The sequence below is a fragment of the Syngnathoides biaculeatus genome, chromosome 12 (assembly GCF_019802595.1).
Source record: "Syngnathoides biaculeatus isolate LvHL_M chromosome 12, ASM1980259v1, whole genome shotgun sequence".
Taxonomy (NCBI): Eukaryota; Metazoa; Chordata; class Actinopteri; order Syngnathiformes; family Syngnathidae; genus Syngnathoides; species Syngnathoides biaculeatus.
The window spans coordinates 27,974,804-27,999,382 of record NC_084651.1 but is presented as its reverse complement, the minus strand read 5'-3'; the positions used below and the strand labels follow the sequence as shown (position 1 = coordinate 27,999,382).

At 41.9% G+C, this 24,579-nt stretch overlaps 1 protein-coding gene across 2 annotated transcripts in view; it reads right to left on the bottom strand.

The window, feature by feature from the left end:
* Positions 1–24,244, bottom strand: part of LOC133510144 (solute carrier family 2, facilitated glucose transporter member 9-like) — a 76,026-nt gene extending 51,782 nt beyond the window's left edge. For both annotated transcript variants that reach the window (XM_061837870.1, XM_061837871.1), the window contains exons 1-4: positions 24,085–24,244; positions 23,283–23,381; positions 6,896–7,056; positions 1,071–1,195 (exon numbers count right to left, since the gene is read on the bottom strand). In XM_061837870.1, coding sequence (XP_061693854.1) covers positions 1,071–1,195; positions 6,896–7,056; positions 23,283–23,381; positions 24,085–24,129 — 430 coding nt within the window. In that variant the 5' untranslated portion in view covers positions 24,130–24,244. The remainder of the gene's footprint in view (positions 1–1,070; positions 1,196–6,895; positions 7,057–23,282; positions 23,382–24,084) is intronic.
* Between the last annotated feature and the right edge of the window lie 335 nt (positions 24,245–24,579).

The following is a 24,579-nucleotide window of genomic DNA, read 5'->3' as shown; positions in this document are numbered from 1 at the left end:
GTTCACACAACAGGGAATGAGCAGTCATCCTGCGCTGTAGTACTCGCCTGCCAGACTAATGGCCAGAAACTTCCACCCATGGTTATTGCCAAAAGAAAACCGGCCAGGCAGCGTTGTCATCAAAGCTAACTTGAAGGGATGGATGGATGGATGAAGAAAAGATGATTGAGTGGTTGAGAGAAATTTAAGTGAAGAGAGTGGCTTTTTTCACACAGCTGTCTCTATTGAGCTACGACTCCATTGGCTCCCATGTCACTGAGGGTATCAAAAAACAAGTGAAGCACACCAATTCAATGCTCGCCGTCATTCCGGGTGGATTGACAAAAGGAATGAAACTGAACTTTATTTTGTGTGATTACAGCTGAACAAAGTTGGTCTTATTGTGAATATGGACATTAACTTTTGAACAATGTTGAGTTATTGCGAGATTGTTATTGCTTTGAATTGATTTCAAGTATTACTATATTGTGATTGCACTAACGTTTGATTTACCGAAACAGTATCAGACTATTTTTTACGTGTTTACTGAATAGGGGAAAAGTTCCACTCTACTATGTGAAATAAATGTTGCGCAACATGTTATACCTTGCTGTTGTTAAAAGAGCGAGTGTGTCACGAAAATACTATGTCACTGGCTTTACCTCGGGGAACATAATAAAAAGCTGTTTATTTATTTGGGGAGTGAACAGAGTTGTCAGGAATCGATGAATAAAGTTTGAATGACTTATCTGACTGTTTTGTCGACATTCCCTTTACCGTAGCTCCATCTAATGGCTGCATAACATAACCCCAGCCTCTACTGTGGCATCTATTCTATGTGCCTTATAGTGGTGTTGCGCTTTAGATATGAAAAAAAGTTTTAAAATAGGCCATTCATTGAAGGTGCGCCTTATAATGCGGTGTGCTTTATAGAGCAGAAAATAAGGGTAATTGTTCCACAAGAAAATTTATGAAGTGTTGTGCAGGTTGAGCTCCTGCAGAAAGGATTCCACTTAGGGATGTTTGTAGTATGAATTTTCATCGTATTCGCATCGCATTTTTATGTTGTATGTAGTGTGAAGAGGTGATACCTGAGTGAATTCCTGAGATGAAACGACCCAGTATGACCATCTCAGGTGAACCACAACTTCTGCTAAATCCCATGAGTGAACCAGCAAAAAACACCAGAACTGTTGTTTTTACCACTGTGCCTTTTCTGAAATTACACAAAAAACATACAATACAAAAAGTAGTATGTGAACAAAATACAGTAATTCAGAGTACACATCATGAAGAACTAAAACACTACTCTTCCAAAGTAATTTGGAAAAAGTATTGATCAGACTGATTTCCAAACCGAATTTCAATGAAGTCGGGATGTTGGTTTAAACAAAAACAGAATCGAATGATTTAGAAATAACCTACATTTAATTGAATACATTAAAAAGATAAGATGTTTCATGTTCAAATTCACAAACTTTATTGTTTTAAGCAAATAGTCATTAGCTGAGAATTTTGTGTCTGCAATACATTCCAAAAAAGCTGGGACAGTCATGTTTACCACTGTGTTACATCACCTTATTATTATACCTATTAACAACATTCAATAAATGTTTGAGAACTGAGGACATTAATTGTTGAAGCTTTGTAGGCGGAATTCTTTCCCATTCTTGCTTGATGTACAGTTTCAGCTCTTCAACAGTCCATGTCTCCATTGTTGTATTTTACACTTCAAAATGCTCAACACATTTTCAATGGGAGACAGGTCTAGACTGCAGGAAGACCAGTCAAGTAGCTGCACTCTTTTACAACAAAGCCTTGCTGTTGTAAGACATGCAGAATGTGGTATGGCATTGTCTTGCTAAAACAAGCAGGGACATCCATTAAAAAGATGTTGCTTGGATGGCAGCATATGTTTCTCCAAAACCTGTAAATACCATTTGTGGTTAGATGAGACCAAAATGGAACTTTTTGGTCATAATTCAACGAACTGTGTTTAGAGGAAGATGAATGATGAGTTCCATCCCACAAACACCATCCCAACTGTGAAGCATGGGGGTGGTACCATCATGCTTTGGGGGTGTTTTTCTGCGCATGGGACAGGACGACTGCACTCTATAAAGGAGAGGATGACCGGGGCCATGTATTGTGAGATTTTGGGGAACAACCTCTTTCCCTCAGTCAGAGCATTGAAGATGTGTTGTGGCTGGGTCTTTCAACATGACAACGACCTGAAGCACACAGACAAGAATACCATGGAGTGGCTCCGTAAGAAGCATATCAAGGTTCTGGCATGGCCTAGCAAGTCTCCAGACCTAAACCCAATAGAAAATCTTTGGAGGGAGTTGAAACTCAGTGTTTCTCAGCGACAGAGATTTTTCTTTTGATATTATCTCTCTCATAATGGACATGCACCTACGATGAAAATTTCAGAACCCTCCATGATTTCTAAGTGGGAGAACTTTCAATATTGCAGGGTGTTCAAATACTTATTTTCTTCACCGTATGTCATTGGGACCACACGGTGGTCACTGAAAACCAGGAAATGCATTTTGCGACCGAGTCGATTCTTATGTCCATTATGATTGGCGAGGTACTGCCTTGTGCAACTGTACTTCAAATACTAACTCGTGGCAAAACAAGTGGCCGGCTGAGCAGCTACCCATGAAAACAGTTCCCAAAACTTTGGCTGAGTCGCTCGGTGTAAGACAGCCATAATGGTATATGTAACGGATGCCAGCTTGCATTATGTAAACATACATTATTAAAACCTCACTCCTCGGAGATATTAAAATAGTGTGCATGCCACTGGTCCTAGCTTTTAGCTTTGCTGTAGGTGTATTTGGCTTCCACCTGGTACTATGTTGGGAGTAAAGGTTGAGACCGAGGTGTGGATAAAGGGGCAGGATCACCACTGAAACCTTCTTCTTCTTCTTTTCCTTTTAGCTTGTCCCGTAAGGGGTCGCCACAACGTTTTATCTTTTTCCATCTAACCTTATCTCGTGCATCTTCCTCTCTAACACCCACTGTCCTCATGTCTTCTCTCACAACATCATGAAACGTTTTCTTTCATCTTCCTCTTGCTATCTTTTCTCCCTTTAGCCTCACTCTTCCCCCTCTAACCCTCTCATTCACGCATGTATATTCTGTTTTACTTGCTAATCTTCATTTCTCTCCTTTACAGTGCATGCCTCCGTCTTTCTAGTTGTTCCTCCACCTGCTCCCTGCTTTCACTGCATATCACAATGTCATCTGCGAACATCATGTTCCAAAGGGATTCTGGTCAAACTTCATCTGTCAGCTTATCCATGACCACAGCGAACAGGAAGGGGATCAGAGCTGATCCCTGATGCAATCCCACCTTCACCTTAAATTAAGCTGTTACGCCTCTGGCACATCTCACCACTGTTCTGCTGCCCTCATACATGTCCTGTTCTAGTCTAACATAGTTCTCAGCCACACCAGACTTCTGCATGCAGTACCACAGTTCCTCTCTTGGTACTCTGTCACGATGAGACTCGATGTAGCTCCTTCTGACCTTCTCTGTACTTTTCAATAAGCGTCCTCAAAGCAAATTATGCATCTGTGATACTATTTCTCGGCATGAAACCATACCGTTGCTCTCACATACTGATTTCTGACCTAAGTCTATCCTCCACTACTCTTTCCCATAACTTCTTTGTGTGGGTCATCAACTTTATTCCTCAATAGTTGCAACAGCTCTGCAAGCCCCCTTTGTTCTTAAAAAATGGGAACACACTTTTCCTCCATTCTTCAGCCATCTTTTCGCTAGCTAGTATTCTGTTGAAAAAGTTGGTAAAAAAAACTCCACAGCCACCTCTCCCACTTGCTTCCATAACTCTACAGGTATGTCAACAGGACAAACTGCCTTTCCATTTTTCATTCTTTGTGATGCCTTTCGAACTTCCTCCTTGCTAATCATTGCCACTTCCTGGTCCATTACACTTGCCTCTTCTACTCTTCTTTTTCTCTCATTTTCTTCATTCATCAACTTCTCAAGTAAGTATTCTTTCCAACTATTCAGTACACTACTAGCACCAGACAACACATTTCCATGTCTATCCTTAATCAGCCTGACCTGCTGCACATGCTTCTCATCTTTATCCCTCTGCCTGGCCAACCTGTCGAGATCCTTTTCTCCTACTTTTGTGTCCTACTTAATTTAAATGTTGTCATATGCCTCTTGTTTATCCTTCGCCACCTCTACCTTTGCCCTCCATCGCATCTCAATTTATTCTTCACCTCTTCTCAGTCCTCTCACTGTCCCACTTATTCTCGCTAATCTCTTTCCTTGTATGACTTCCTGTATCTTGGGCTTCCACCACCAGGTCTCCTCTCCCCTTTCCTCCCAGAAGACACAACAAGTACTCTCCTCCCTGTCTCTCTGATCACCTTAGCTGTCGTAGTCCAGTCTCCTGTCCATCAAGAGCCTGTCTGTCCTCTTTCCAGAAGGCCATACTGGATTCTTTCTTTCTCAGCTTCCACCACCTGGTTCTGTGCTCTACCTTTGTCTTATTAATTTTCCTACCCACCACCAGAGTCGTCCTACACACTACCTTCCTGTGTTTTCTACACTGTCCCCGACCACAATTTTGCAGTTAGTAACCTCCTTCAGATTACATTGCCTGCACAGAATATAATCCACCTGCGGGCTTCTACCTCCGCTCTTGTCGGTCACTATATGTTCCTGCCTCTTTTGGAAAAAAGTGTTCACTACTGCTATTTCCATCCTTTTTGCAAAGTCCACCACCTGCTATACCTCAAAGTTCCATTCCTGGATGCCGTACTTACCCATCACTTCTACGTTGCCCCTTTTTCATTCACCAACATGTCCATTACAATCTGCACCAACCACAACTCTCTCTCTGTCTGGATGCTCAGAACTACTTCATCGAGTTCCTTCCAGAATTTCTCTTTTAACTCTCGTGTGCAGACAGGCTATGGCGGCGGAGTGCATTTCTCAATTTTTTTCCTGATGTCAATATCTGCTAATTCAAGGTTTTTTTGAAGGTCCAAAAGAAGGTTCTTGGCTGTTGGACATCTGTTTCAGATTAATCTGTGCACTCCTCTGTCACAAATGTTACAAAGACAACATGATTGAAACAAATATATGGTACTTTACAATAGTTAGCATTCAATGCAGCCCTTTGCGGCACAAGCTAGTGCAATCTGCAGCCCGGATTAATGCAGAGGGTTGCATCAGGAATGGTATCTTGCTTAAAACGTTGCCAAACAAATACAAGCGTTTATCTAATCCCATACCGGATTTGTCATGGCCCGAGTTAACAACATCCGACCCTGGCACCATTAACATGCCGGACGTTGGTAGGAATTCAGCTCTCTTAGGTCGAAGACAAAGAGGAGGAAAGCAGAATGTTCGACAGAAGAAGAAGAACGTACAGAGTCTAAAAATGAGTGAAGGGACTTTGAATGTTGGGACTATGACTGGAAAACCCCAGGAGTTGGTTGACATGATGAGTAGGAGAAAGGTTGATACATTACACATCCAAGAGAACAGGTGGAAATGTAGTACGGCTAGAAATTGATTTGAAGTGACAAATATCGTAACTCATCGCTGTGAATTTTTACTTCATACAAAAATATCCATTAATCCATTCTCTACACTGCTTATCCTGTTCAGGTTTGCGTGGTGCTGACTTTGGATAAAAAGTGAAATACATCATGAGCAGGGGACATACAGAGTCAGACAACCATTTAGACTCACAGTCACAGTATCATTGAATCGGAAGTGAACCGATGATGCCTGCACTGAAGTCAATTAAATTTGTCAAAACACCAGTGAAATGTTGCTATTAATCAAGTCATGAGTTTCGTCTGCAGAGTGTCCGGGCTCTTCCCTTAGAGATAGGATGAGAAACACGGTCATCCGGAAGGAGCTGAGAGTAGACCCACTGCTCCTGCACATTGAGAGGGGCCAGATGATGTCCCTGAGGCATCTGATTCAGATGCCTACCGGACACCTTACTGGTGATTTGTTCCAGACACGTCCCATCAGGAGGAGACCCCGGGGTTGGCCCAGGACAATCCGGATAGGATACATCTCTTGGCTGTCCTGGGAATGCCTCGGGACCCCCCTGTAAGAGCTGGATGAAGTGGCTGGGTTGAGGGAAGTCAGGGTATCCCTGGTAAAGCTCCTACCCCTCAACCCAACTTCAGATAAGTTGAATAAAAGAATGGATGGATAGTATTTATCCATCTGCATACACGGTCATGCTGGAGTTTCTTCCCAATCCCCCTCTCAAGAAACTGTTGTGACAATCGAAGTCAGCGCTCAGTCCTGCAACTACAGAGCCCCACTGATTTACAGTTGACAGCACTACTCTGATATACTCACAGCTTAGACTTGCGGCAGACCAGGTATTTCAGCTCTTTAGGTGGTGGGGAGTGAGGCTTACATTTGAACACCGCGAGTTGGCATAGGGAAATGTGCATGCTTACGGCTTTTGATATACAGTCCTTAAACCATCCATTCATCCATTTTCTTAGACACTCATCCTCACAAGGGTCGCGGGAGGAGGAGCAGGAGGCAGGGTGCACCCTGAACTGGTTGCCAGCTAATCGTAGGGCAGACAGAGACACACAACAGTCTCACTCACAATCACACCTTGGGGCAATCTAGAGTGTCCAACTAATGTTGCACGTTTTTAGGATGCGAGAGGAAACCGGAATACCCAGGGAAAACCCACGCAGGAACGGGGAGAACATGCAAACTCCACAGAGGTGGGGCCGGGAATGAACCCCGGACATCAGAACTGTGAGGCCAATGCTTTAAGCCGCTGTGCCACTGTGCCGCTAGTACTTAAACCTAGGTTGAATATTCTGCTTATCTGAATGTTTTGACTTTTTTGCAATATGTATTTGAAAAAATTCTTACCTGCCAAAGCGAGAAACCAGCACTCCCACAATTAAGGAACCAATTAGTCCACCAATAGCAAATACAGACACAGTGAGCGAATACATCAGTGTCAGGGTCTCCCCGCTGAGTCCAGTTCGATTGCGGCTCAGTGCTGTTTTGTTGTAGAAGTTCTTTATATACTGAGGAAAAAAAGATGTAAGATGAGCTCAAGAATTCATAAATAATATGACATGATAAAGGTGACATTTTTAGTTACTTGAGTAGAGGAATTCACAGAACTCGCCCATCCCAGCCCCCCCCAAAAAATGTTTTTTCTTACTAAGTCAATAAGTAATTAATGTAAAATTGGGGTATTTTCCGCACTATAAGGTGCACCGCATTATAAGGTGCACCTTCAATGAATGGCCTATTTTAAAAAAATTTCATATATAAGGGACACCGGATTATAAACCGCATAGAATACACGCCACAGTAGAGGCTGTTACATTATGAGGCCATTAGATGAAGCTTCGCTAAAGGGAATGTCAACAAAACAGTCAGATAAGTCAATCAAACTTTATTAATAGATTCCAAACCAGCGTTCTGATGACTCCGTTGACTCCCAAAATGAATAAACAGCTGTTTTATTATTTTCCCCAGGTAAAGTCAGTGACATAGTATTTTCGTGACACACTATCTTTTAATGACAACAACGTATAACATGGAGCGCAACATTTATTTCACATAGAGGAGTGGAACTTTTCCTCGTTTCAGTAAACACATAAAAAATAGTCTGATACTGCTGCGGTAAACCAAACGTTAGTGCAATCACAATATAGTAACATTGAAATAATTCAAAGAAATAACGTTGTTCAAACGTTAATGTCAATATTCACAATATGGCCAAATTTGTTCAGCTGTAAACACTCAAAAGAAACATAAAACTCACTTTATCAGTTCATTCCTCATCAATGAATCCTTTGAAATTCTTTTTCAGTCTCCGAATTGAACAGTTGGGCGAATATGGCACCCAACATGCCCGGCTACGTCTCGTCAAAATCGTCATTAACCGAGTCAGCGTTGCCAAAATGCCACTCTCATGAAATGCATGAATTAATGAATTTTTTTATGTTATTAATGAAAAAAAATGGCAGCCGGTATGCACCCATCTGTTTTTTTTTCACCATAAAACATGATTTTGACGTATATGACTTTGTAACTCCCGCCATGAAAATTCTCTTGGTACTACTAAAAAAAATAATAGTGTTGGGGGACGTAATCCATAAGTCAGGGGTGCTAAATGTGTCGATGTGCCACCCTGACCAAAGCCGTGATCAGCGGATACGATGGCATGTCGCGGGGCCGGCCCGCAGTGGCTCATGACTGCCGCGGAGGTGGATTGGATGGGGAGGCAGTTTGACCGCTCCGTTGTCGTCGCTTGCGGGTGGCGTTATTTATCACACCACGGAGGTGGATCGGTCGGGGAGGCGGTTTGGCCATGGTGTCGTTGTCGCTCACGGGCAGCGTTGTTTGTCATGGACATTGAAGTGAATAATGTTATCTGTATTTTTCATTAAATCTGTTTTAAAACGTTTATAGGGATGACACTTGACCTTTAATGTTAAATTCTCTCGCAACTGCTCTAGTCCCGTGTTCTACTGCATGACTGATCGCCTTGAGTTTAAACTCTGCGTCATAAGCATGTCTCTTAATAGGAGCCATTTTGGGGTCTTTCCATTAACGCACAAATGGAAATGAAACAGCACGCTTCGCGCTGTCATATATGCCAGCCTTTACTGTGCGCTACTTCTTCGACTGGGGAAAATTGAGTCGGCTGCTGCTTACCGTAGTTGCGAGACCTGTTGCGGCTCAGTACTGATCCATAGATAAGGCACACTGTATTATAAGACGCACTGTTTGCTTTTGAGAAAATTAAAATTTCTTAGGTGTGCCTTATAGTGCCGAATATACGGAAGGTTAGATTTAGTTCAGTTTTGAATGCCGTCATTTCTTTCAATGAATGTATTTACAGTGTACTAACAATTCACAAATTCACAAATATAATCCATTATATGAGTCTTGTTAATGATCCGAACCATTGCTGAATCAAAGTACACTGTCCCCTTACCCATTCATGGGACACCGTTCACAGCCCTGCATAGATGTTGATTTTGCTATCCAAGTTATTTTCTTCACAATGTGCCATATTTTCGTGCCAGTCCCTGTCATGGGTGTGCCGGTCCCCAAAGGCACGCACCTGCCTCAATCAGCACAAAATATGCACTTTAAATGTTATTGAAATCCTTTCAGCATGCACTGAGGAGGTCCTTTGTGCAGCAAAGCATACTGGAACCGCCGCAAAGCATGCTTGTGAGCATGCTGGGAGAATGTAAATAACGTTTAACGTGCATGTTTTGTGCCAACTATTTCTTCACCTACTGTTTTATTTATGGCGGTATGATGCCGTAAATGGTTAGGGTGTTGCCCTCACAGTTCTGAAGACCGTAGTTCAAATCCTAGCCCCGCCTCTGTGAAGTTTGCTTGTTCTCTCTGTGCCTGCACCCGTTTTCTCCAGGTACCCCAGTTTCCCTCCAACATTCCAAAAATATGCATTAATTGGGGACTCCAAATTGCCCTTAGGTGTGATAGTGTGTGAGACTTCTTAAAAAATTGTGCTGATCTTACAAATTCTGCCCGAGTAATCAGACATATGAGCACAATGGTTTGCTTTACCATTTCCTAAAAAACTAGGATTGCCAATTTCAAAATAAGAGCAAGAAAAAAAAGAAAGAATTATGTGTTCAAATAAAGTGAAGTAAATAAATATCGCCCCAACCACTTCATCCAGTCCTTCCTGGGGGATCCAGAGGCAATCAATGGCTATTCGGGAGACATAGTCTCTCCCGGTCATCCCCAGGGTCTTCTCCTGGTGGGATGTGCACGGAACACCACACCAGGGAGGCATCCAGGTAACATCTGCTTGCAACAATGATCTTACTCTTTCAGTCAGAGTGCACAGCTTTTAACAATGGGTAAATTGGAAGCTTTACCTTTTCACACAGCTTCTTTTTTATTTTGACAAACTGATACAGACACTGCCCTGATCCAGGTGCCACTTCATACTTCCCTTACTTGTGACAAGACCCCAACATACTTGAACTCTTCCACAGTAGGTTAAACCCAGAGAGTGCACTCCATTGTTTTCCGACTGAGGATCATTGCTTCAGATTTGGAGGTGCTGCTTTTCATCCCAGCCAACTTACCATGAATTGAGAATACAAAATTTACTACCAGCAGTCCAAATTACACTTTGACGTAATTTGCACTGGGAACAAAAAGGCATTATGAGGGGTTTCAATATGCCATAATCCTGGAGCCCCCACCCACAGGACCACTCAGGTGACACAGTGGAATGATGTATGTCATATAAGTCCAGAAGGCACATGTAGACTGATTAAGCAAACTCTCATGCACCCTTGAGGATACTGGTGAGGATATAAAGCTGGTTTACTGTTCAATGGCCAGGGAAAAAAAAATGCTCTTCCTGAATCTAAGGTTCATCTTCCAGATGGACACTTCTCTCCAGAAACCCTGAATACACTTTACCAAGAAGGCTAAGGAAAGCTTCTATATTCATTGTCTGTGCGCGTGAATGAATGTTGACAACTGCAAGCAAGGGATGCACTGTGCTGTTGCAAAACGTATACCTGTTTGTCGATGTCAAGGTGTGCTATTGGAGGGTCTTTCATATTGAAGACTGCGGATCAAGTATGTCGTACAACCATCACTATCCTTATAGGCTATGAGATACTGACTTGTTTGGTCGGATCAAGGCCAATTCCCATTCACGCCACAAACACACAACAAACAAAGCACACAAAAATCCCTAACCCTAACACAGGCAGGTAGTCCAAACAGGTAGCAGTGTCAGAATCACTAGGTGGAGACGCAAGGTCATGAAGTTAGGGTTCGGTACACATAGCATCAAGGACAAGCGCATCGAGTTGCAGGAATGAGACATGAAAGTACAACAATCTGGCGAAGGATCAGACCGAGTGTGTGGCAATATATCTAGACCGTAATCAGTGCAACGAGAAGCAGGTGAGGTCACTCCCATGACAGAATGTGTTGCACCCACACAATTCTCAGTTACTGACTATTTGCAAAAAACAATAAAGTTTATGAATTTGAATGTGAAACATCTTGTGTTTTTAGTGTATTCAATGAAAATGGGTTATTTGCAAATCAATGTATTCTGTTTTTGTTTAACACAACATTCCAACTTCATTTGTAAATCAGTGATCAAAACTATAATACTTTTTATAAATGTGTTGGTTCTTAATGCTAGGTGCTTTGAATTACTGTATTTTCTTCACATACTACTTTTTGTATTGTATGTTTTTGGTGAAATTTCAGGAAAGGGACAGGGGTAAAAACAGCAGTTCTGGTGTTTTTTGCTGGTTCATTCCTGGGAGTTAGCAGAAGTTGTGGTTCACCTGAGATGGTCATGCTGGGTCATTTCATCACAAGAATTCACTCAGGTAACACCTCTTCACATTACATATAACATAAAAGTTCTATACAAATACAATGCAAAATCGCATCCAAAAATCATCCCAAACATCCCTAAGTGGAATCATTTCTACAGGAGCACCACCTGCACAGCAGGAGTCCCCTTCATATATTTTCTTGCAGAACGATTAGTAGTTAAAAAATAATAATAATAATCCATTGGTATTTGTGTATTTTTGCTGTTATATGAATAATATTGTCAATATCAGAAAGATGATGATAAAGCAAAGATCTACCATCGACTATAAAACTACCATTGCCATCAGATGCAGTGTAAATGTTTTAATAGGCTTTTAATTTAACCGTTTTAGTATGTTCTGTGGGCCGACAAGACGCCGTTCTAAATTATTTGTTGATATTGTGGCCGTCGTGCCCCTGGGCCAAAGACGAAAAGAACATTCAGCACTGATATGGACACCTTCTGTGATACTATGGCCCTATGGTCGTGCCAATGGCATGGGTAACTTACACATCTGTGAAGGCACCATTAATCTGTAGGTTCATGCAGGTTTTGGAGAAACATGCTACCATCGAGGCAACCTCTTTTTCATGGACACCCATGCTTATTTCACCAAGACAAAGTCAAACCACATTCTGCATGTGTTACAACAGTGAGTCTTGGTAGTAGTCCAGACATGTCTCCCAGTGAATATGTCTGGCGGACTATGAGGTGTACAATGTCAGGGGCATGGTCAAACCACTGCCCAGGGCGGAGCTGCCTCTGGCAGCAGCCCCACACCTGCGCCGTATGGACACAATTAGACAAGGCATATAAGCCTTGAGTTTGTCACTTTCAGGGCCAGTTCATTGTGTATGACACTGTATACATCGTGTGTGAGTACGCAAGCGTCTTGTAGGATGCCTGAAGAAAGGAGGAAAAGGGTGCTCGTTCCCATTTTCAAGAACAAACGCGATTTGCAGAGCTGTGGGAAATATAGCGGAATAAAGTTGATGAGTCACACAATGAAGTTATGGGAAAGAGTAGTGGAGGCTAGACTCACAACAGAAATGCGAACAACAGTATGGTTTCATACCTAGAAAACTACCATAAATGCATTATTTTCCTTGAGGACGCTAGTGGAAAAGTACAGAGAAGGTCGGAAGGAGCTACATTGTGTCAGGCCCATGGCCAACCCAGTGCCCTCTGCGGGGCTGCCTCTGGCAGCAGTCCCGCACGTGCACTGCATGGACACTAACTAGACCAGGCATTACAGGCCTTGAGTGTGTGTTCTACATTTTCCAGTTCATTGTGTATTGGATACTCCACTATCGTGTGTGAGTACGCAAGCCTTGTGTAGTTCATCCCTTCATCACAGCGATCCTATAGTCTTGTCACATTTCCAAGTTTTGGAAAATAATCATCGGACATTCTTTCACATTTTTTGGACCTCGCCTTTAAGCCTTGGGTTTTTCTGTGCCTCTCCCTTTTTGTGCTTCTTTGCCGTGTATGACCTCAGTTTACAATAAAACCACTCGCAACACAATGTTGTTGCCTCAAAGTCCTGCATTTGGGTCCAGTCCCTTGCCTCATGCTTAGGACATATTGTGTCTTTGTGGAGCTATAGACAGCTTATGACAGAGTACCAAGAGAGGAACTATGGTACTGCATGCATAAGTCTAGTGTGACGGACAAATATATTAGAATAGTACAGGACATCTATGAGGGCAGCAGAACAGTGGTGAGGTGTGGTGTAGGTGTCACAGAAGAATTTAAGGTGGAGGAGGGATTCCATCAGGGATCAGCTCTGAGCCCCTTCCTGTTTGCTGTGGTGTAATGGATAGGTTGACAGATGAGGGTAGAACGTTGATGTTTGCAGGGGGAGAAACAATTGGAAAGATGGAGGCATGCACTGGAAAGGAGAGGAATGAAGATTAGCTGTAGTAAAGCAGAGTACATGTGCGCGAATGAGAAAGGTGGAGGAGGAAGAGTGAAGCTCCGGAAAGAAGAGATAACGACAGAGGGCGACTTCAAATACTTGGGGTACACAATCCAGAGCAATGGTGAGTTTGGTAAGGAAGTGAAGAAATGGGTCCAAGCACATTGTAACAGCTGGCGGATGGTGTCTGGTGTGTTATGTGACAGAAGAGTCTCTGCTAGGATGAAGGGCAGTTTATGAAACAGTGGTGAGACCGGCCGTGATGTACGGATTAGAGACGGTGGCACACTGAAGACACAACAGGAAGCAGAACTGGAGGTGGCAGAAATGAAGATGTTGAGGTTCTCGCTCGGAGTAAGCAGGTTGGATAGGATTAGAAATGAGCTCATTAGAGGGAGAGTCTGAGTTAAATGTTTTGAAGACAACTTTTGAGAGAGCAGACTTCAATGGTTTGGGCATGTCCACAAACGAAAGACTGAGTATATTGGTAGAAGGGTGATGAGGATGGAAAATAGCAAGAGGAAGTCCAAAGAGAAGGTTGATGGATGTTGTGAAGGAACTCCTTCCTCTATCACAGCTCTAGTGCTGTGATAGAGGAAGATGGAGGAGATACACTCACATGGAAAAAGGTGACGCACTGTGTTGAGCCCTAATGGGACAAGCCGAAAGGAAAAGAACAAGATCCTGTACAGGTACAGCGCATAGATTGTTCAGCATGTTCCTTTTGAAAAGTCTCCTGCAGTTCGTCCTCTTATAGGTTCCATACCATTCAAACACTCTAAAGGGCAACCATATGAAGAGTAAAACCGCGTCAAGCGGCTTTGCTGTTGACTGCAAAATGGGGAAAACATCACCTTGACTCAATCGTGTCTCAAAATGTCACAATAAAGCACACTATTACTACCCTATCTTCTTGTCCTCTTCAGCAATGCTACAGCACATCACCTTTCCAGGTTGTTTCACTTATTAGTTCCGTTTTTTACTTAATATATTTTCTGAACTGTACCATAGCTTACCTTTGCTGCAATGCATAATCCAATCATGTTGAAGGAAAACAGCTCTTGGCCGTAGGATTTCCAAGAATGTCTGTGAAATAGGCCTATGCCTTCCAAGTGTCCGTAATTGTAATGTATTTCATATTTTGTTTTTTTGTTTCATGAAATGTGAAAGTGTTGCCTGTTTTGGTTTTGCGTTTCCTGTTTGGTTTTTGTGTTTCTTGTTTTGTTTTTCTTTCGTAAAATGTTAGGTTGTTTTGTCTATTGTTTTTGTATTTCATCTTAGCATTGTGTTCTTATGTTTTTGTGTTTTGTCATTTGTTTTTGTTTCGTAAAATGTTACGTTGTTTTGTCTATTGTGTTTGTATTTCATCTTAGCATTGTGTTCTTATGTTTTTGTCATTTGTTTTTGTTTCGTAAAATGTTACGTCCCTTTGTCTATTGTTTTTGTATTTTGTGAAATGTTAGTTTTATTTTGTGTTTTTATGTTTTCTGAAAGTGTTTCAAAATTTGTTATATGGTTTTGCACTTCCAGGACACCGTAAATATTTAACAAAAATTTTTTTGTAAAAAACATACATGCAGTTCGAAATAGTCTTCCAAGCCAAAGATATTTACTGTAGCTGCTAACCAATCCTTCAAAGGCTACGCTATTCATCTATTTCAGATGATTCTAGTTTGAAGGGTGTCCTTCTTAAAGAGTATGGAATGTCTGATTTCTAACACAAACATTCTAGACGAAAATATATGTTCAACTGTACTATAAAATGCAGAACCTTTTCAATGTTTTACCCAAAAATCCAAATGTTTATGAATTAAAGTCCGCGAACTTTGACCTAGTTTTCTGCGTCTGAAAAATGCCTCCTTTTGTGTGGCTGACCTCTGACCTCACGACAGGTAAACATCCTGTTGCGGGACTAGCATGAGCCTGGAGCCTTTCGTATTTACGCCAAAGAAAAACCCATTCATTTCGAGAATTCCCTGGTCAGCAGTCTGTCATATGCGGTGAACATTTTACCCCGGACTCTTTTACTGGTGGACTCATGTCTGAAATGGGTTTTGAATTATTGAAAAATTAGAAGGAACAGTGGTCCTCCTGCTGACATTTTAAAGCTGCGGGGTGGGAGAGGAGGGAAGGGGAGCGGCTGTCATGACAAAAATGTAAATAAGAGTAGTGCCCCACTGACGTCATGGTAACGACAATCTAAAGGCAGGCCACGTAGGTACAACAGTCACCCAGGCTGGTTATTCTAGTGTTAATAATCACCATGAACCCCCAATACAAGACAATGTGAGAACTCATGTAATTTTCTTGTGTTGTTTGATTTGTGTTGTTTGTGTATACAATGCTCAATGCAAAAGTCGAAGTCATAGTCTCATATAGGAAATAGTTAATAAAAAAGCAATAAGTAACAATAATAAATATGAATAATAATAGAAATAGTAAGCTACAATATACAGTGCCTTGTGTAAGTATTTGGCCCCCTTGAACTTTTCAACCTTTCGCCACATTTCAGGCTTCAAACAACATTTTTTGTCAAGAATCAACAAGTGGTATACAGTGTTGAATGAACTTTATTGGATATTTTAAACTTTTTTAAAGTGGGGCATGCCATTATTTGGCCCCTTGCATTAATACTTTGTAGCGCCACCTTTTACTGCAATTACAGATGCAAGTCGCTTAGAGTATGTCTGTTTTGCCCATTCTTCCTTGCGAAACAACTCGAGCTCAGTGAGGTTAGATGGAGAGCATTTGTGAACACCAGTCTTCAGCTCTGCCCACAGATTCTCGATTGGATTCAGGTCTGGACTTTGACATGGCCATTCTAACACCTGGATAGGTTTATTTGTGAACCATTCCAATGCAGATCTGGCTTTATGTTTTGGATCATTGTCCTGTTGGAAGATAGATCTCCGTCCCAGTCTCAGGTCTTTTGCAGACTCCAACAGGTTTTCTTCCAGAATGGTTCTGTATTTTGGTTCATTCATCTTCCCATCAATTTTAACCATCTTCCCTGTCCCTGCTGAAGAAAAGGAGGCCTAAACCATGAGGCTGCCACCACCATGTTTGACAGTGAGGATGGTGCGTTCACGGTTTGGTTTTTATGGAAGTCTTTGAGAAATGGTTTTCTTCTTGCCACTTTTCCATAAAGGCCAGATTTTTGCAGTGTATGACTGATTGTTGTCCTATGGACAGACTCTCCCACCTCAGCTGTAGATCTCTGCAGTTCATCCAGAATGATCATGGGGCTCTTGGCTGCATCTCTGATCAGTCTTCTCCTTGTTCGAGATGAAGGTTTAGAGGGACGGACAGGTCTCGGTAGATTTGCAGTGGTCTGATACTCCTTCCAATTCAATATGATTGATTGCACAATCCTGCTTGAGATGTTTAAAGTTTTGGAAATCTTTTTGTATCCAAATCCGGCTTCAAACTTCTCCACAATACTATCTCGGACCTGCCTGATCTCGGACCTGCCTGGTGTGTTCCTTGGTCTTCATGATGCTCTCTGCACTTTAAACAGAACCCTGAGACTATCACAGAGCAGGTGCATTTATACAGAGACTTGATTACACACAGGTGGATTCTTTTTATCATCATCAGTCAACGTTGAATCATTCAGAGATACTCACTGAACTTCTGGAGTGAGTTTGCTGCAATGAAAGTAAAGGGAGCAAATAATATTTCACGCCCCACTTTTCAGGTTTTTATTTGTTAAAAAAAGTTCAAAACAAATGAAAATATAAAAACGTTTTTAAAAATATTAAATAAATATAATACATAATATATTTCCTTCCACTTCATGATTGTGTCCCACTTGTTGTTGATTTTTGACAAAAAAAAAAAAATATGCTATTGTTTGAAACCTGAAATGTGGCGAAAGGTTGAAAAGTTCAAGGGGGGCGAATACTTATACAAGGCACTGTGTACAGTATCATTGTAACAGAGTAAAAGTAGAGTTACCACTAAACAGAAGAAAAGAACTGGGTTTTTTTTTCTGGTCTTGTCAACTCCTGTACATCACTTAAATCACCAGTGATGTTTTGTTTCCAGGTTTAGGTTTATTTAAGTGTTTCCTTGTTTAGTGGCCTTTTCTTAAACTAAATATTTTGAAACTCTTGTACTCCCGCTTTTTGTACCACCTTCCCTCAATGTTTTTTGGCTTCTCTTCCTTGCTTTCCTTGCCTCTCAGTTTAGATCCTTCTTCACCATAACAGACCAACACAAAGGCCACATCATGGTGGACGCTGCACTTCGACGCCTGTCGATCTCCCTTTACATTTGTCCCTCACTCATGAACAATACCCTAAAATATTTTAAATCTTGAAGCAGGAGCTCATTTCTGACCTGATGAGATCACCCAACCCTTTTCCAACTGAGGATCATCGTCTGAGATTTGGATGTGTTGATGCTAATCCGAACCACTTAACACTCAGCAGCGACCCAGTCCATTGAATCTGAGCATTGAGTCGTGAGCAGGCCCTCCGAATGTTGAACTGCATCCTCCATGCTTGCCAATGAATACACCTTTGCGAGGACAACATGATCAGGTATTGCACATCTTCAACAAACCTGGTCCCTGATGTCAGGAAAGTCCATGCAGCACTACCGAGGGCGTGACCCTTGTATGACACCAAACCCTGTGACTTTGTGTTGATGAATATCTGGTGGAGAACGTGGCGCCATCACTGCTGACTCGGCCCTTTTCAAGTTCTCCTTGTGACCAACACTGTGGTGAAGGTTGCTGAAAGGGTTGCACGGGTTCACGCATCACACTGTGTGAAAGTCCCAACGCCTCCGATGGTCCTGAGTCCTCCACTCTCATCATCTTCTACAGTGATTGACCATAAAGGTCATCATGATCATAAAAGCCAGCCTATAAAGGCAGAGTAACCTCTATGAAAGAGGGTATACTTTTGCCATCCACGTTTAGCTGCAATCAGTGCTTGCAACTGATTTGTCACGTCCCATCGGAACGAGAGGTAGGACCCAAATGCAGGAACTCGGAAGACGCAAGGTAGTTCAAGAAGAGAAACGTTTATTGTATGCAGAGTTCGGGGATCGAGCAGGCAGTCCGGTGCAGCAGCGGTAGTTGTGACGTCGGGCGAAGAGAACAGATGAGCGGACAGGCAGGAGTCGGAACACGGGGAAACAACGCAGGCAGAAGTGTCAAGGAGTCAGGCTTACAAGGTTGGTCGGAGAACGGATGGAGGTCGGTACACACAGGTTCAGTCAGGAATACGAGAGTGCTGGAACGGGACATAAAGCTCAACGAACTGGCGGAGGACCAGTCGTCACCGGGTCCCATCTATACAGGGGATGATCAGCCCGCATGAGGAGCAGGTGTGCGCCTCCCAATCAGCACAGCCGCGCGGGCACCCGCACAGCTCATGCTGAAGCGGCAGGATCATGACATGATTATGTGTTAATAGGTCGTAGAGGAGCAGAAATTAGGTAATAAATTCCTGCAACGAGCAATCTTCTGCCTGAACTGACACACACACACACACACACTCGCACACACATTTGGATAAATCGGCAGAAGAGAAGGCAATCGTCAATTCGTTTTCTTAGTGGGCTGACATTTCTTGCCATGGTTGTTGTGAGTAAAATGACTATTGATGCTCCCACTTCGACAGTGGACACAATCATCGACACAAGACGTGACAGCGATGATTAGCTTTCTTGGCTGCTTACAATTTCTTTCGGTTCTCATACTTGAACTTCCTACACCATGAATCTTTGGTTTCAATAAGCCCTTCATGTTGCACAGTTTCAAAATCATTTAAACTGCTGTTTGTTTTTTCATGCCGCATGCAACTACAAATCCACATATTGTGCTTGCTCCATACCCTAATGAATCATCACTTTATACTCGTGTCTTGGCTTCTTTTGTTAGTCTGCGACACAGTCATGTAGATCTTCTTAAACTTAATCATACTGTCTTGATTCAATCAGGTTCTCCTCACCCCTACATCTATGTAGGATACAATTTTAATGGTTTAAAACCCACTAATGATTCAGGTAGGGTACCTTTATTGAACCCAATTCACATATGTCCCGGGGTAGCATTCTGCTGTTTTGCCATGGACAAAACTCTGTATGGGCAGCCTGTATTAGTTGGAAATGTCCCAAAGTCTTATTGCCAATCTATATCTGTCCCATGCATGCCTTTTATGTCTAATTCCTCTCTGAACTCTACTCAGGCTCCTGTTTGCCCTATATGTCGGCACCCAATCAGTTGGGCATGTTGCAGTTTGTGGGCATCTACTGGCTTTGTGGACACAGTGTCTACACTATGCTCATTCCAAAACGGTCATATCGGTGTACTCCTATTAAGCACTCATACATTAGTTCTCTACGTCTCAATCCGTTCATTGTAGACAAACCCAGTTTAAGGAACATGGTCCGGTCTGGGACACAGATGTCCCCCCCGATCACATGGTTTGGTGTACAAGCACCCAGATGTTATACTCTCTTTTTTCTTAAATTGGAGCAGGTAAACTGATGTTACAGTATGAGACCCAAAATTTTCAATTTTCTAGTTTTGTCAACACACCCCTGTCCATTCTTGAGGCTTCACGCATGGAAGTTAACGGTATTCGTGAAATGGCTCTCCAAAATCGCATTATGCTTGATATGTTATTGGCTTTTCAGGGTGGTGTTTATATTCTTTTGAATCACCTACATTCCTGACAATGCTTGCGATGCAGGCATCATGGCTAGTGCCATCAAGAACCTCATGGCACTTCGTAACATTGTGGGATGCAAGGACCTGCTTGATTTGCTGTGGTTGGCTGGATTTGGATGGCAAGCATGGTTGTATCGCTTTGCTCTTATGGCTTGTGACATATTGTTTGTCTTTCATTTCATGTCGTGCTGTTTTGTCCCTTTTATCAAATCTCTGGTTTCTTGCATGATTGACAGCCTTTGTTCGTGGTGCACGTTTTCACTATTCCATCTCTGCCGCGCATTTTCGTTATCTCTTCCCTCAGATAGACTGCCTGGATGATATCAACCGTTGTCCAGTTTTCTCATCCTGAATCAGCTACATACTTGATGAGGACCCGCTTATGATAGTTTCTTCAACCAACAGTGTGATTTTCTGGATGACAGTGAGGTTGTTGTTTTGTTGATATAATGTAATTTGGTGTTTAATTTTTTTTATACCTGAGTAAAAAGTAAACTTTTTGTTTTACTTTCTTCTAGCCCATTAATGTTTAGTATTTAGTTGCTTTGCTTCACTTTTGCTTTTAGATCATTAATGATTAGTTACTTTGTTTGGCTTTGTTTTTAGTGTTTTGATGACTATTTTTTACATTTGGATTTTAATCAGTAAATTATTAAATCTACTGCTAATGTAGTCGTGGATTGATTAGGTTGGATAAATAAAAGGCGAGAAACTGTCTTGTCAGATTTATGTTTTACATATATACCGAATATTAGCTCTATTTGTTCTACCTTCAACTTTAGTTTTATCCCATTGTGGCTTCTAGTTTTCTCAATTAGGCTGTTCCTCATGTGATGTTGTTTCTGGCCCCTCCATGTTAATACTGCTGGATATAGATAACTGTCTTGTTTTGTCTCGGACTCTCAATTTTATATAACAAAAGGACTTATGGTCTTATCTTTAGAAAGGGGTGATAACTCGCAAGCTTGTACCTTTTCCTCCCTTTGCAAAGACTTTCTTTTTGTAATAAAAATCCACAAACACAAGATTGTGTCCTTGCTTATGGTGTCAGAAAAATATTTTGCCAAAGCAGTGTCCTGTGGGGGTGCTTCGGGAGTAAGGAGGACTGATAAGTAAATCTGAGTAAGTCAGACTCATTTCCAGTGAGGGTTGGACTCTATTAAGGCTGCCCTGTGTCACCGATTCTGTTCATAACTTTTATGGACAGAAGTTGTAGGTACAACAAGGCATAGAGTGGGTCTCATTCAGAGGATTCAGTTTTGCATACCCGCTTCTTGCAGATAATGTGTCTCTGTTGGCTTCATCAACCCATGATCTCCAACTCTCACTGGAGCTTTTCACAGCAGTGTGAAGCACCACCAAATCTGAGACCATTGTCCTTAGTTGGAAAATTGGGGCGTGCCTTCCCAGGGTGTGGATGAGATAATGCCCCAAGTGGGGGAATTCAAGTATGTTGGGGTTTTATTCACGAGTGAAGGAAGAATGGAACACAACATCGACTGGCGGATCCATGCAGCTCCTGCAATGATGCACTTTTTGTTTCGGTTCATTGTGGTAAAGTAGTTGCTAAGTCAAAAGGTGTAGCTCTTTATGTTCCTACCATCACCTGTATTCACATATACATATTCACATATTCTGGGTCATGAATGAAAGAACAAGATCCCAGATACAAGAGGCCAAAATGAGTTTCCTACACAGGGGGTCCGGGCTCCTCTCCCTTAGAGAGAGGGTGAGAATCTCGGTCATCCGAGAGGACTTCAGAGGAGAGCTGCTCCTCCTCATCATTGAGAGGAGCCAGAGGAGGTGTCTTGGGCACCTGATTCGGTTGCCTCCCGGACACCTCCTTGGTGTTGTATTACAGGCATTGGCACCAGAAGGAGACCCACTGGACGACCCACGACACGCTGGAGAGACTATTTCTCCCGACTGGCCTGGGAACGTCTTGGTATCTCCACGGAAGAGCTGGATGAAGTGGCTGGGGAGAGGGAAGTCTGGTATCCCTGATAAAGCCACTGCCCCCATGACCCAACCTCAGATTAGATGGATGGGTTATTGTAGTTATAGTCCTGTTTTATTTGTTTTTTTTTTATGTTTGTTTAGGGAGGGAGGGGGTCCTCCACACAATCTGACTGAGCCAAGAAAAAACATGTCAACATAAAATCCTGTGCTGTCTGTCCATGCAGTTCACATTCCTCACAACAACCAGACCTTTACATACAGTGACTGAATACACGCTTGCCCTGTTTCTGTCACACATGCTCATCTTGAAACTGCTGTAATCTGTAAAAAGGACAATGCACCAATGATAAATCTGCCTATTCTGAAGATCTATGGCCAATAGTAATCAGGCCACATGTTCCTGATCGATAAGTGTATGCGTCATTTGTGTTTGTGACCTGCTGGTGTTGTTGTTGAGTTTTTCGAGGCGTCTGAAGACAGTCCCCAGAAGCGCTAGACTCGCTTGTGGGAGGTTCCATAGTTCTCTGAAGAGAAGATGAAGAAGTAGAAGAAGATGACGAGAGAATGTAGGGAGCAAAGGATGACGGGGTGGTAGACATGGAGGGAGAGTGGTGCTTGACTAGCCTGTGCCACCTCGGCTAGCGGGGGAGAACAGAACAGAAACTGCAAACGAAGCCTTGAAGTCCCTTTGAATATTGGGTCTGGCCGGAGCAGGTCCTGTGGAACACCTGTTGGCAGGTGGTACAGATGATCGAAGCGAAGTTACAGGGAAAAGGGCACCTCCCGCGCGAGTCAGAGTGATGTGATCTGCCTTCGTAAGATGTGATCTGCCTTCGTAAGACTCTCCTGGAGGAGAGCCACTCGCAGAACACCACATGAAGGTACCTGTTCTTTGTCCCGTACCTGCTGGTGGTGATATGTTGGCCTCTACCAACGTTTGTCCTATGACCCAGATTTATATTTTTTCTTTCCGCTCTATAATTGTTTGATTTGCCCTAATAGACTGGTATCTTTTTTTATGTTGGTTACATATGTAATAGTATAAATGCAGTCGTCACGGACAAAAAAAAAAAAAATAAAACGTATGAGCATGGATATTTAGCAGTATTTATCTTTTAAATAATAAGTATAAAATAACGGGATACAACTCGGTCCAAAAACATAATTCAAATGATATTTACGCATGGAAAAGTTGGTGGTTTTAAACACAAGGGGTTTCAAGTTGTGTGTCAAGTTTGTTCTTTTGATCTCAAATCTAGAATGTTTTGCATTTCTGGCAAAAAACAAAAAAACCATTGTTCAAATACTTAAGAGGGGAGTGTAGTTTGCTTACCATAGCAGGAGAGTTGACCACAGCTAAATTGTATCCATAAAGCATAGAGCTCCCAAAAGAAGTAAGAAAAGCCACAGCCAACAGTGAACCTGTAAGACTCTTTGGGAGGAAGAAAAGAAAATAACAGAAAAGTGTCATAAGCCAATTAATATGCAGAGCAGAGTTCAAATGTTTTCACTATATTGCTATACTGATAGCTCATTGCCCTTGGGCATGTGCTTCACATACTGGATCACTTCTGCTCAGATACTCTTCGTTTTATTTTGGAATGGAAACAGTAAAGTATTTTGTTCTCAAAATATCTTGGCATTATTCGCATTCCTCAGGGCTACCAAAGAATGTAATTGTAAACTACTGGCACTTTCTCATCATTCTAACGACCGAACCTATTGTTAAAAAAACATAAACTAAGATAAACTGTAGGTTTTAAACAAAATGAAACCTAAATCAAAATTTTGTAATAATTTATTTAGAGTATCAGAATTCTATAGTACTGAGTGAGATGATATTGACAATGTTAAAATGCAATTTAACCATGTAATACAGTACATAGTTTTTTAGTATAATGTATTAAAAGATATTAAATAGCTGCATTTTTTAAAACTGCAACAAAGTAACGACTGGTACACAATATCAACAATGGTGAATGTCCATGTCGCTACAAAATCCCATTCGCCACAGTTAAAGACATGTTTTTGTGTTGAAAATAATAAAGCACAAACACACAAACGATACATTAAACATGAAATGGAAACCCATTTTTGTCATCTTACATTTCTGGTCTGGAACTAGGTTGACTTACCGGAATTATTTTGCCAGATGGTGGAATTAAAAACTCTTCTGCCATTTAAGATATTTATTTTAAATTTCCACACCGTAAAGATCAGTTTCATTCTAGACTTCAAGAAAGAGCATGGTTGAAGAAGTCACACTAGCTTTGAACTGCAAAGCTACTAAGTCTGTTTATAGGCAGCAGATCAGGTCTCTCTTCCACTGGGCAAATGCATAAAATCCCACAAACAAGCCAACAGTGTCATCACATGATAGACTGCAGCGTGACGGCGCAACTGAAAGACCTGCGGGAAGCAATTAAGAGTAAATGAATTCAAACAAGTGGGGAGGAAGAAGCCAAAAGAGGGGGTCAAAAAGTGAGACGAATAGCACAGTGGATGACAATCCATTAAAATTGAACATAATAAGACAGACAAGCAAAGAAAAGAAAAAATAGAAATGGTACAAGGACACACGTAAACAAATGCAATGTGATTCGGAAAATAGCATTAATGGGGAAGTTGGG